The sequence below is a fragment of the Leucopleurus acutus genome (genome assembly GCF_964270905.1).
Source record: "Leucopleurus acutus genome assembly, chromosome: 18".
Lineage (NCBI taxonomy): Eukaryota > Metazoa > Chordata > Mammalia > Artiodactyla > Delphinidae > Leucopleurus > Leucopleurus acutus.
Genome location: NC_139160.1, coordinates 76,126,347 through 76,140,890, shown reverse-complemented (window position 1 = coordinate 76,140,890; position 14,544 = coordinate 76,126,347). Strand labels below are relative to the sequence as shown.

The 14,544-nt window shown below is 49.8% G+C and overlaps 1 protein-coding gene across 1 annotated transcript in view; it reads left to right on the top strand.

The window, feature by feature from the left end:
• COL4A1 (collagen type IV alpha 1 chain) overlaps positions 1-2,438 on the top strand; it is a 150,436-nt gene extending 147,998 nt beyond the window's left edge. Inside the window, exon 52 of the mRNA XM_082859485.1 lies at positions 1,034-2,438. Within this exon, the coding sequence (XP_082715611.1) occupies positions 1,034-1,115 (82 nt within the window). The 3' untranslated portion in view covers positions 1,116-2,438. The remainder of the gene's footprint in view (positions 1-1,033) is intronic.
• Positions 2,439-14,544: the final 12,106 nt, after the last annotated feature.

Genomic DNA, 14,544 nt, shown 5'->3' with positions numbered 1-14,544 from the left:
TATGACCCTGTCTCTTTCTAGTTTAGATCATAAAGGTGAAGCAACAAGCTCACTACTCGTAAATTTCTAGCCTCAAAAAACTACCGGGTGCCTTTCTAGTAGCTCACACCAGACTTTCTAGGCAACTGGGAACTTGACGTCAACTCTCCAGATAGAATTTGACCATTAGCTACCGAAATGAGCGCCAGCCCCCGGGGCTGCCCATTATAGGGTTAACAGGTAACAATGGGCTTTTTGTTTTTCTGGGTTTTTTTTTCTGAACCAGCATCCTGGTACAATTAACTGAAATGCCTTCTTAAACAAAACTAGGTAAGAGCCCATTAATTTCAATAACTTGGGGGCGCTAGGATTTTCACCGAAGTTGCTAACGTAAGCCACCTCAATTTTAGGACAAGGTACTCTTATTACATGGCTACTTTAATTTGAATGAGATTTGATTAGTACTCATTTTAGTTCAGACTTCACTTCTCCAATAGCCAAAGAACAGAATTCCTAGGATAAAGGAAGCATTTGGAACACTAAATGTCTTCCCCTGTCTTTGGCCTCTAATCCGACCACCTGCGTGAACAGCTTTCAAACGTTACGGACGTATTTTGAGGTCTGGTTAATTATTCCAGATCTGTTGCTCCTTCTGTCATTCGGCAATGATTTAATGAGCACTTAGGATGTGTGTGAAGTGTCTCAGAGAAGAACATCTTCCTAGGCTGGGGGTGTTTATAACCGAGTTGAGAAGAGAAAACCAAAGGTTAACCTGTAGTTTGAAGAGGCAGGGTCTGTGGTGGGGAGTGGCTAAGACTTTGGGGTCAGACAGACGTGGGTGACTCTGGCTGTGCCCTCACTCGCCTTGTACCCTTGGCCCGAGGGTGGATGCAGAAGATAACTCGTAGGCGTTACCGAGGCCATGGGACGCCCCCAGCGCGGTACCCGCTCAGAGGAGGGTGAAGGCTGGTTCCTCGGGGATCTCTGAACGGAGGGAGGGCCGAGGAGCTGGCCTGAGCCACGCAGTGACACTGACTTCTGTGCTGCCTTTCAGGAAGCCCACGCCGTCCACCTTGAAGGCTGGGGAGCTGCGCACGCATGTCAGTCGCTGTCAGGTGTGCATGCGGAGAACATAACGAAGCCGGCCCTCAGCTACTTCACAACATGGTGCTACTCCGCCCTCTTCCCTCCTTCTAACAGCAACGAACTCTAGAAATATATCCTGTGTACCTCACTGTCCAGTATGAAAACTGTAAGGTGCCTGATAGGAATCTGCATAACTAACACACCCCGCTTCGTTGGCCTCTACTTGCTGAAGGAGAATCCAAGACCACGATAAGCTGCCCGTAGTGAAGTCCCAAGTGGCGCTCCTGATGAAATAAAAAATGTGTCTGTTCTACAGTCCAGTGCACTGATGTGTGAAGTGAGACCCATCAGAAAAACCAAAGGGTGCTAGGAGGGCTGTGGGACCTTCCAACCTGGGCGAAGCCCGTTTGCATTTTTGTATTATAACAGATCCATTTCACACCCCAGGTGAAACGTCTGTTGATATCACTGTCTCACTGTTTCAGAATTCAGGTCCCTCAGTCTGTACAAATAATAGTCGTGTTAAGCCGGTGGTTGGAACCTCCAAAGGGAAGGACGGGGGCCTAGTAGCCCTGTCCTCCGACCGCCCCACCAAAGAGAAATTTCGGTCTTTCTGCTCTGTTTGGTACTCTGCAGCTGCTTCTGCAAAAGTCCCGGATTTCCTGTGGAATAGAGATGGTCCCCAAAGTAGGCAGAAATGAAATATATATATATTTTAGTAATTTATATAGATGTCAGCAATTAGGCAGGTCAAGTTGTAGTTTCATTTCCACTGTTAAAATAAAGCTTACATAGTTTCTTCCTTTAAAAGCCTGTGTTGTCCTTTAACAGAGATTTTTAAACACTAGGGTATTGAATGTGAAACACCAGTTTTCATTGTTCACCTCCAAACCAAAAATTGTGTGTTGCCAAAACCAAACCCGGCTTCACGGATGTGGTGTCTATTACAGGAAAACATGTACTTTGAGCTTCTTGTTTTTATTCTGTATGAAATATCTTCAGGGTTTTAAACACTAATCACAAACTGAATGACTTGACTTCAAAAGCAACAAACTTAAAAGGCCTTCATTTTATGACTATTCCTCATTCTGCAGCCTGGTGTGAGAAATAACTCTGTCGAATCAGAATATCAGTATTTTTACCTGTAAGCACATTCAGGCGGCTTCCTTGGTTTTTCGTGAGTTGTGTTCAGACTTCAGCAGGGGAGCGGATGCATTGCAGGAGAGCAGAATTGGACCACTATGCCTGAAACGACATTTTACTAAAAGTCTCCAAAACGTTTTTAAGACTACTAAGGCCTTTTGTGTAATTTCTTTAAATGTGTATTTCTTAAAAATTCAAATTTGTAATAAAACTATTTGTATAAAAATTAAGCTTTTATTAATTTGTTGCTAGTTTTGCCACAGAAACATCAAAGGAAAAGTTACTGCACAAGCCACTAATAAATTTGTAAGCTTTGCAAATTTAGATCATATTTATTTTGTAGTTCTTCCAGATGACAGTCTCAGACTGGGTGTAATTTACAGAAATTTACTACAAAGAAAAAATATATGGTCTTCTCCTTCATCCCTCCCCCCCTTCCCTCCCATCTGTCCATCCAGGCAGGCCTCATCCATCCATCCGTCCATCCATCCATCCATCCATCTTTCCATCCATCCATCCATCTTTCCATCCATCCATCCATCTTTCCATCCATCCATCCATCCTTCCATCCATCCATCCATCCATCTATCCGTCCTTCCATCTATCTATCCACCCATCCATCTATCCATCCACCCATCCATCCATCCATCCACCCACCCATCCATCCATCCTTCCATCCATCTATCTTTCCATCCATCTATCTTTCATTCATCCTTCCACCCATCCATCCATCCATCTATCCATCCACCCATCCATTCATCCATCCATCCTTCCATCCATTCATCTTTCCATCCATCCATCCATCCATCCTTCCATCTATCCACCCATCCATCCATCCACCCGTCCTTCCATCCATCCATCCATCCATCCATCCTTCCATCCATCTATCCAGCCATCCATTCATCTACCCATCCATTCATCCATCCATCCATCCTTCCATCCATTCGTCTTTTCATCCATCCATCCTTCCATCCATCCATCCATCCATCTATCCGTCCTTCCATCCATCTATCCACCCATCCATCTATCCATCCTTCCATCCATCCATCCATCCACCCGTCCATCCATCCATCCTTCCATCCATTCATCTTTCCATCCATCTGTCCTTTCATCCATCCTTCCATCTATCCATCCACCCATCCATTCATCCATCCATCCTTCCATCCATTCATCTTTCCATCCATCCATCCATCTTTCCATCCTTCCATCCTTCCATCTATCCACCCATCCATCCATCCACCCATCCTTCCATCCATCCATCCTTCCATCCATCTATCCAGCCATCCATTCATCCACCCACCCATCCATCCATCCATCCATCCTTCCATCCATTCGTCTTTCCATCCATCTATCCTTCCATCCATCCACCCATCCATTCATCCATCCATCCACCTCTTCGTCATTCATATACTGTGTGCTTCCCATTTTCCAGATACCAGGTGAGGTACAGGATAAATGAAAATGAATATCAAGCCCTTAAGAAATTTTCTGTTAAAAAAATTATTGCGGAAGAAACCTGTCACTTGAATCAAATGAGGTTATAGATTTGAAAACTATAGTTTTACGATAGGCAGGGGTGGGGTTGATGGTTGGGTTACAAGTGGGGGTCATGAGAGTTGCCTTGAAGACGATTAAGAGAGAGATTAAGTGAGAAACGTGCACAAGGAGCTGCGGGCCCGGGAATCACTCGTCCATCCGGGCCGCGGGCGGCGTCAGCACGCAGCCCCTCCTCAGAAAGGTGCAGGGGGGTCCTTTCCCATCTCTCATCTTCCTGTCACACCTTCCTCTCAGTCATTCTGAGGATACATCTGTGTTCGGCCTCCTTTTGACTTGCATGAGAAGTTTCCCTAAACTTAATTTGTATAATGCAAAAAAAAAAAAAAAGCATTTAGTTTGATTAGATCTGAGATGATCACTCTGCAGTATTAAAAGGTGTCCCAGGGCTTCCCTGGTGGCACAGTGGTTGAGAGTCCGCCTGCCGATGCAGGGGACACGGGTTCGTGCCCCGGTCCAGGAAAATCCCACATGCCGCGGAGCCTGCGCGTCTGGAGCCTGTGCTCCGCAACGGGAGAGGCCCGCGTACCGCAAAAAAAAAAAAAAAAAAAAAAAAGGTGTCCCCCAGGGTCACTTTTGAGTACATGGGATTTTGTTAAAATCATACTCCAGAGCTCTTGTCCTCTTCAACTTTCCAGATTTAAGATGCTTACGAGTCGTGTCATAAGAGGCTCCCTACCCTTTGCATCATCTGAGTTATATTTGTCTGATTCCCCTGAGTCTCCCTGTGGGTTTGATAGAAGGAAGTGACGCACACTGAGAAGGTCATAATCAAGCATTTACTCGGCATGCCCTTGCTTCTCCAGGCACTCTTCTGACCCCTCTGGAGGAGACGTAGTGAAACCCACGTCTCCTTACAAGGTAAGATGTATACACAGGAAATACGTAATAATTAGGGCTCTGAAGGAGACCGAGTTTGCAGTGATCTTCAGGATTTCAAGTCTGCTCTTCTCCCACTTCCAAACCACACCCCGATCGCACCAGAGACGTGAGACTGTTCTCTTTAAGACATGGAGAGAAATATTTCACCAGCCTATTTTTTCTGAAAATGAATTTTCCTGTCTATGCCCCACTGTTCACGATGCTGCTTGAAAGAGCTTTCTCCTCCTGCCACTAGCGAAGGTCTCTCCCCGCTTTGAAATGATACAGAAACAGCCTTAGTTCCATTTACAGCCTCGGCATTACCCACCAGGTCGCCCTCCTCCCAGCCAGCCCTTCCCAGAGCAGGTCGCGGAGTGATGCTGACCCCAGGACCTTTTCCGCCGGGCTGCCTTTACGCCTCTACGCCGGCCCTGGTGAGGTGGGATGGAGAGGGGCAGCCACCCGAGCTCCCCACACCGACCCGCAGCCTCTGGGCCACCCATCTCAAGGTCACAGTTTCCCTGGTACTCAGGGCATCTCACATTTGTTTGTAACTGATTTGTTTAAAGCTTAACGTTTGTTCCCCACGTTGAAAATGCAGCCCTGGGACAGGGAAACAATTCCCTAGCACAGTCTGGAGATAAGTTTGCTTTAGCAGCTGGTGAACGCTGGAGAGACCTGCTTCCCTGCAGGGGACCAGCTCCTGTGCGCAGGGGGACGGGTCACCCCAACGCAGGGCTCTCCTGGGTTTGCTGGCAGCCTGCGTCTCCCCTGCATCACCTGCAGGAGGGCGCCTCTCCCCTCGCATGGCGGTGCCTAGAGAGGTTGGTTCTGGAGGCTCTGAACCATCCCCAGCCTCTGAGTGGGGAGTGTTTCCTCTCATTAACGCCCCACTTGTACTTCCTGAGCAAAGTGCCTGCATGAGCTCCCCCGTCCCCATTTACCCTCCAGAAATAGCTGTGCCGTTCTGGGGGCTCTGCATCCCGACTGCACAGCATCTGCTGTTCCCTCTCCACCCCCTGGGCAACCGGGAGCTGGGCTGAGTCATGGTGAAACTGAGTCATTCGGCCACGATCAGGAAGTGCCTGTTTTAGACTTGCAGCTTTAAGCGGAGCAGGTGACTTCTGAAACTCAGCTCCGTAGTTTATCATCCTTTCCCTGTGGGTGGCCCCCGCTTCCTTTGGGCAGAACCGTTTCCCACCGCGATTTACTTGAATCGCTGCTTGGGACAAGCTTTGCACACTCTGCCCTGGGGATATTTATTTCTTTGATACAAATGAGAGAATTCTGCAGAATTTTTGGAAACTGGCTTTGCTAGCCGATTCAGGGTGACAGTGTATATTTATCAGCCAGACCTCTTGCAACTGAGCAGAAATTCCCAGGACAAACGGCAGAGGGCACCCTGCCTCTCACTGCAGTGCCCCACCTCACGGGGTGCTGGGCTAAAATTTCCAGGAGCCCCCTCCCTTTTCACTCAGTGTTTCACGAGGTTACCCTGGAACAAGTCACCAGGTACTAATTAGAATCCATGGCCAGGCTCATGCTTTTTTAAAAATTTGAGTGGGGAGAAAAGTGAATGGAGAATAATTCTAAATATACAAAATGATCTCTTTCACCAGCGTCTGTGAATACGAATTGTTACGGTAAAAATATGCCGAGAACGCACATGTTCAAAGAGTTACGATTGGATGTTGATTGCACTGTTGTTGGGTGGTTTCCTCTTAAGAAGCCGTCCTTGGTCCTTAAAGAAATCCTGTCCACATTGCCTGTGTCTTTCACCCCGCCATGGTCGCGGGCCGTCTCTCTGCTCCTGGCCAGCACAGGGATGATGGGGTCTGGCTCCCGCTGCAATGGGCAAGGGTTCCTGGAATCCTTAATGAAGTTGGGGATGTGAGGAAGAGAAGCATCGCTTCCAGGAGAAGTCTGGCAGAGGGCGCCTCCCCAGAGCCTTCCTGAGCCTTTGCGGGAAGCTCAGTGGGTGGGAGTCTTCCCCTGCCCTCACTAGGAACTGGAGGCCCAAACTGAAGAAAAGAGAGGCGGCCAGTGTCACAGATGCTGAAGACAGCTGCCGACCCCTGGGGGCAGATCCCATCCAGCTGAAACAGCCTGGATCCCTCAACTACCGCTCTCCCCCCGCCCTCCCCGGACCTGCACCCCGTCCAGGGAGAAGGAAAAGGAGAATGATGGGGGAGGGTGGGCCATCAGCCTGGACGGCATGCTTTCCCCTCCCCTGGGAGAGGAGAAGGTGCCTGCCAAGACCCTGCCCTGGAGCCAGGACACCGGGGAGCTTTCCGACGGGGTGGACCCCTCTCAGAGATGAGCAGGCATCTTCCGATCCCAGTACCCTGGGACCGGGGCCCTCGGAGCCAGGGGAGGAGCAGAGCATGACGTGCGGCAGCAGGACACCACCTGCGCCCACAGGTTTCTGTGCCTGGAGCTGTGAGCTTTGCTGAGGGGCCTGGGGAAGGGACCTGGCTGCAGCTCTTCTGACCCTTTCCAAAGGGGGCCACCTCTGGGACGGGGCGCCAGCCCTGAGAAGCTGTGAGACACCCGTGGAGAGAGAGAAGCAGCCGGGGTAGAAGAGGACAGGCCAGAGCTGGCTCTCCAGGGAAGGCGGAGGGTCTGACGGAGGGAGCTACGGAAACTCATCCACGGGCCCCTGGAGAGCCAGCCCAGGGGCCCCAGGAGGCTCAGAGCAGATGCCGGGCACAGCCTGTGCTGCCACAACTCAGCAGAAGCCTGCCGTCCCCTCCCTGGGGGACCAGGACCCTAAGCTCAGGGGGAGAAGGAAGACCCAGCTGCTGTTCAAGTCCCCCCAGACCGGTTCGGGTTTGCTGGTCTGTCTGTTTTACGTGCTCTGGACCCTTTGGGGGGCCCAGTGAGGCCCCTGGAACACTTCTCAGCAAAAGAATGTTCATTTAGAAATGCATACAGTAAAATAATACTTGGCATAAAGAAACTGATTATAATGAATGCAGTTATCAAAATAGTAAAAAAAAAATTGATATAGTAATGCACATACTTCTTTATTATTACATTAACTAAATGATGTAGAGGCAGGTGTAATTACATCTTAAAGTACTGATGAACATGACTGATGTTCCATAATATCTGAAACGGTTGTAATATAAGAGGATAATATCTGGTTTTTCTATTGGTGACTAGGTCGCAGATACTGATCATACTATACTACCCTGGTTTGTGGATTTAGTTGTAACAGAAAGAAATGCTGCACTTCAGCAGAGGCTGGTGAAAATAAACGTGTGCTTTTTTCCCACCTGCGTTCGTGGGTTCTCAGATCCATGGAGCCCCATCTCGGGATGGTTGGAAGAAAGCTTGGCGGCCCGGCAGTGGGCCCGGGGCAGGTGGGCTGCCAAGGGGCTGCAGGACAGCTTTTCTCCACGAAGGATGGGACCCCCCTTGTTACTGAGGGACCCCGGAAGGTCCACGTCTGCCTAGGTCACCGATCAGGGGTAGGACAAGTGACCTCACCTGAGCACGCTTTGGACCAATGGGGGGAAACTGAAAACGTCTCATGTACATTTGCAGCTGAGTTCACTTTGAAATATCGGATTTATATTTCATTGTGTTCATTTTTGTTTGCGGTCAGCAGTAATGTACAGGCTTGGAAACGAGACTGCCTGGGTTTGGATTCTGAATGACCTTGGAAAACTGCTTACTCACTCTGCCCTCTGTTTCCTCCTCTGGAGAACTTCCTGGGGTTGTGGGTACGTTGGCTGACCTGTGTGAAGTGCTTAAAACAGCACGTGACCTGCATTAGATGCTCGAGCACCTGCGTGACAGCCCCTGGTCCCTCCTCCGTGCCCTCTGGGGCTGCACGTGGAGCTCACCTCCCATCCACCTGCCGGCTTAAAGAGGAAGCAACACGACCCCCAAACCTCCCAGCATGCTTGGCGATCCACTTCTCACCACTTGGCGTCGGCAAGCAAGCCGGCTATAAATAGAAGGCTGTGAGTGCATCCTCTCAGCGCCGCATGGTCCCCGATGGCTCATATGACACGGTGTCCCAGGACAGCCAGCCCTCGTCAAGACAGAATAATTTCCTAAATAGGCCAGCAGCTATTAGTGCTCTAGTAAGTTCTGCAGAGTAAGTCATGCCTTAATCAGGCTGTATCCGGGAGCTGGGGGTGATATAATTCAAACGTAATCAACACAGCCACTGTCCATTTGAAACCCCTTGAGAGTCCAGCTTTATAACTTAGGATTTATGGGACAATAACAATAAGCCTTCGTGGCCTTTCCATTTTCCCAATTGTCTTCGATTGAATTATACTAAAGAAAGTCTCTCTTAAAACACAAAGACCCCCTCCACCTGCTGGCCTGTTCACACTTCCTAAGGCATTCATGCAGCGGCACAGAAGTTGCCAAAGCCAAAGACGGAGCCCTTACCTCAGGCTTTATCTTGTTCTGTTTTACTTTATTTCAATGATAGCTCCTCTCATCCCACTTTCGTCCTTTCCAAATGGGACGGTTCTATTTAACTGAATACAATTATATGGGGAAAGAATCTTATCGCTACTAACAAACTGATAACTAGGCAATCTCAAATAATCCATTTTTCAACCCTATTTGAACTCATCTTCACAGTGAGGCCCATCCTGACAGATCTCCCAAATCACCATGACAACTTCTGACATTTCCCAGAACGTTCCCACACCTCGCACATCCCAGGGAAAATCAAGAGCGGAAGTCTAGTCTTGGCGTTTCATTCTCCTAGTCAGGCTCTGGGCTGTGCTCCGTCACCCAGGAAACAGGAGAATGGCTACTGTGTCAGCTAGCGTTGGCTGCGTAACAAACCATCCCAAACATGACTTGGACCAGTTTGTTGGCTGACAAGTCTGTGGTGGGCAGTTTGGGCCAGGCTCCTCAGGTGGCTCTGTGAAGGGCTCAGTCAGGCGTCTGCAGCCGGCCTATGGCTGGTGGTGCTGACTGGGGACGGAGGGATGTGTTACTCACCTTCCTGAAGGCTGGTCTTGACTCGTTCACGTGGTTGAATCAGAGCTCCCAAGAGCATCCAGAGAGAGAATCCCAGTACCCAAGACTCTGCTGATGCCCCATTTTCTGATTGTTATGGGGAGATGTTTGTGTCTCCCCAAAATCCATGTGCTGAAACCTCAACCCCAGTGTGATGGTATCAGGAGGCGGGCCTTAGGAAGGTGATTAGGACATGAGGGTGGAGCCCCCACAAATGGGATCAGTGCCCTTATGGAAGAGTCTGCAGCAGCTCCTTCACCCCTTCCGTCCTGGGAGGACACAGTGAGAAGGCTGCCGCTGTGGACCAGGCAGGGCCTCACCAGACACCGAACCTGTCAGCGCCTGGATCTTGGACCTCCACCTCCAGAACTGAGAGAAATAAATGTCCGTTGTTTTTAAGCCAGTCTCTGGTATTTTGTGATAGCAGCCCAGACAGACTTAGACCCTGGTGTTACCTTGGCCAAAGGAAATCACAGGGCCGACCCCAGATTCATGGTCTGGGCAACGGACTCTACCTCCTCCTGGGAGGTAGTGCAAAGTCACAGAGCAGAGGGTGTGAAACAATTTGTGGCCTTGTTCCTTAACTGCTGTAATATCCTTATGTAATACATTGTTTAAGATTGACCATGTAATCCTAACAGGGAAATAAGATCATAATCCTAATCCTTTACACTATTATTGACACTTTAAATACTTGTTTAAATTTCTAGACGTAAGAGTGAAATTGTAATTCCCGAGAGTTTTCCCCAATATTTAGAATTCTCTTCCTTGGCTTGTTTTCTCCTCAGTCATTCCTCTACGTCACTGGTAAGTTGTTGAACCTTTTGGAAGTACCCAGAAGAGAAGCAAAGCCATCTCATGGAACACCGAGAAAGTAGCCTTCTCACCTCTCAAGGCTCCTGGTCGAGGATCCCTTAGATGTGAAATGGGTGTATTTTTCATTGTGGGTGAGGGGGTGTGTGCGTCCCTCACACCAGTGTTTGCTTAAATGGCGATCTTGTGTATGAGCTTCGCAATGAGGCTGGAAGGAGCCCCACACAAGGGGTCTCAGCCCCCAGGCCTTCTCTCCTGCACTGTGTGGGTTCTCTCTCTGGGTCTCGATGATGCAGACTCCCTGTGCTCCGGGCTGCCTGAGTGGGTGATGTGAGGGGTCAGGATGCTCAAGGGGTCCCCACTGCAGTGGACAGAGGGCGCACTGCGGGGCCTGAGGGATTGGCAGGATGGGGGTGTTAGTGGGGGTCCCTCCTCCCCACTCCCTCTGCTCCTGTTTGTGTGGTGACAGCCTGCCTCCTGTGAGAGGGACAGGCTCCTGAGCCCCCTGTCTGCCAAGGCCCAAGGGGCCGCTCCTTCCCTTGCTGCTTCCAGGCCCCGGTCCCCGCCTGACCCACGAGCCGGCGTCTGGAGAAGCGATGATGAGCGGCTTGCTTGTATGTCTTCCTCCCAGCAGATGCACGGTTGACCTTCTTTTGTGGTTTCCTGGAGTCCTGCGGTTACTGAGTAATAGGCAGGGTGATGAACTGTGGACTTTTCCTGAGATGCTCAAAACTCCAGAAGTAAGTGAAAAATCCCCACTGTGCTTCTGGAGTGCCCTCAGCTTACTGAGCCATCGCCTCGTTCCACAGATGATAAGGGGAGTTTGGGAAATGTGTTCCCTGCAGGATTCCGTTGTTTGCCCCTGTGGACCCACCTCCAGCCTCCCATCTGCTCTGTTCCCCAGGCGGCAGACACACACCCTCCAGGCCCTGGCTTCTGTTGGTGGGCCAGCGCAGGCCAGGCAGGAGATGGGAGGGCAGGGGGAGAAGGAGGGCCAGCGTCTCCTCAGCCCCAACAGGGAGCACTGGGGGCTGCATTTCTCTCTAAAGGTTGCCGCTGCTGCCACAGCCTTCTCGTACCCTAGGGCTGCTCTAGGACTGTGGGCACCACCCCCTTCCCTGTGTTCCCAGTGCTCAGGCCGGTGACCCCCATCTATTGCACTAAATGCTACTGGTCCCCCAAACCCTGCCCCCTCCCCGGCAAACAGTCCCTTGGTAAACCTTCCTTTAGGTCATCAGTCTGCCTGCATCTCCCGGGACCACCAAAGACTGAAATGAAGGCTGGAGGGCATCAGAAAAAGCAACAATTGGGTAATTTTAAAAGGCCACAAAACACTGGACATCCCCTGCTGAGGGCTGAGCTGTGTCCCTGCTCAAATTCCTAGGCCAAAGCCCCTACCCAGTGTGATTGTGCTGGACATGGGCCTGTAAGAAGGTATTAGGATTAAATGAGGTCAAGGTGGGGCCTGATCCGACGGGATTGGTGCCTTATAAGAGGAAGAGAGAGCACTCTCTGTGTGCCAGCTGAGCCCAGGGAGAGGCCTGTGAGCACAGGGAGAAGGTGGCCGTCTGTAGGCTGGGAGGAGAGCCCTCACCAGAACCCAGCTGTGCCGGCCCCTGGCCTTGCACTTCCAGCCTCCGAACCTGAGAAATCAACGTCTGTCATTTAAGCTGCTGAGACTGTGGTCCTTTGTTACAGCAGCTGGAGCTGAGTCACCTCCAATTCTGTACAGGTGCACAAGAAAGGGGGCAAAGATTTGATACTGAGTTTCTATAGGAAATTAAGTATAGAATTTATTACAGATTTTCCACGGAGTTCACCTTGTACTAATAATTTTTAAGTGTCTCTCTGTACCCCCAGTTTTAAATCATCTTCAGCGGAGTGTGTGTGTGTGTGTGTGTGTGTGTGTGTGTGTGTGTGCATGTGCGCACACTTTATACTTTTGGAATATCCTTTAACAAGTTGTTTTTGCTTATATACTTACCAACTGTTTTGTGGCTGGGATTTGGTTAAGATTAGGCATGGATGAGCCAAAGTTGACTTCAGCCTGGTCCTGTTTGGTTGAGAAAATGGTAGAGTAGAAATGTATCTCATGTATGAACGTGTCCAGCCTGAACACATGACATGCAAGTAGAAACAGGCAAATGCAATACACCTTTTGAAGTAGCACCAAGGGGGGTGGAGGGGGTGATGGGGGACAGAGCTGTTCACTCTCATGGAGGTGCTCCTGGGGTGCAGAAGCACACCTGTAGGATGCAGCCGTGTTGCCCCACATGTGTGTTGGTGGGAGGGGTAGGAGGGCAGAGGGAGGACAGTCTGCATCACGGTGACCGTTTGGGGACATGGAAAAGAGAATGGCAGAGACCACACTCCCTGGGTAGTTCAGGGCCAGCCAAGGGAAATCCAGATCCTGCTGGGACTCAGACTGCTCAGAAGATGGGCAGATCTGCAGAGCCGGAAATGTCAACCGCTCCAGCCCGCTCTGTCAAAGCCCAGAGGGAAGGCAGCCAGGATGCTCAGAGGGCAGAGGATGTTGTAGAAGGAAGTGTTGAAGGGGCAGCAGAAGCAGACGCACCTCCCCCCTGTAACCACCCCAGCCCAAGAGCGCCCAGGGCGCCACCAGGAAAATATACTTAAGAGCCGGTTCACGTCTAGAGCCTGGAGACCCAAGCCTTCCATGATATTGATGCCATGTATATGCCTATGTTGGTTTCCTGGGGCTGCTGGGACACAACACAGCAATTGGGCACCTTAAAACAGCAGGAATTTACATTCTCACCGTCCTGGAGACCAGAGGTCTGAAATCGAGGTGTTGGCGTCAGTAGGGCTGTGCTCCGTCTGGGGCTGTTCTGGACGAATCCTTCTTGATCTCTCATCACACTTGTGGGGCTGGCTGCCCGCCCTTCGCCTATAGGTGCCTCACTCAGATCCCTGCCTCTGTTGTCCCAGGATGTTCTTCTGTTCTTGTAAAGGTTCCAGCCCTTGGATTAGGGCCACCCTACTGCAGGGTGACCTCATGTCAACTAATTACATCTGCAACAACCCCGTTTCCAAATAAGGGTGCCTTCTGAGGTACCGGGGGTTAGGGCTTCAACATATAATTTTGGGGGGATACAATCTAAGCCATACTGATGCCCAAGGAAGACGATTTCATTTTAGCAAGTGGTCTTTAGCATTCTCTATTTGACGCATCTTCCGCACAAGATTTCTAACAGTAGCTCATGTTATAGGTTGAGTTTATTTTTCGCTGTAATGATTTTTAAAATGTCAAAGCTTCGGCCCAACCACATGGATGATTTTGTTTTTACCGTTGGGAAGGACTTTATGCTGCTCTCAAATGTTGGCAAGTGTATTTTTAAAACATACACTGGACAGGAGACAGATCTGATACGTGCATTCACTTGCGGGCAGTCCTGTATTGGAGGCAGGCTATTGCTGGAAAACCACACTAGTTTTGGAGACGACTTTGTATTGAACACCACACAAGTTTAAGTTACAGTTGTACTGGTCTCTGCTATAGATTTTCCGAAACAATCTTGCTGCCCATCAGAACTGGAAACCCTCCAAATAATGGTTCCATTTATTATTTACAATTTGACAGCATGACAATTGCCTTTACGTGAAAGGTCAAGAGTTTTGATTTAACCCCGGAGTTGCATTGCAGGCAACACACCCACAGAGGCCAGACTGAACGTTGAAAAATAAAAAATATAAAAGTTCTATGTTGTGACCGCTTGAGACCAGAGTTATTCTTGTTCGTTGAAGTTAAACATATTATTTTTTCAGTGGGCGGTGGGGGGGATAGTTCCATCGAGACCTTGCCTCTATTTTTTTTATTGTTTTAGAAAAGAGGTCTATGATTTGGGGTGGTTTAGTTTTTAAGGAGAGGGCCCTTCCCTCAGACAGGCTGCTTCTATCTATAGCTGGTGCTGGGGATGGCCAGTGTCCAGAAAGGAAGAGGTAATTCCATCCTGATTCCTTGAGGAGGGTGAGAATGAGGTCCAGGAAAGCTTGGGACTCTCGCCTGGAAAATGCTACCAGGAGAGCTATCTGGTTGTCTGTTCTCTGAAGAATGGACGTCAGGGGAGGCTCCTCGGCCCTTCTTGGTATGTT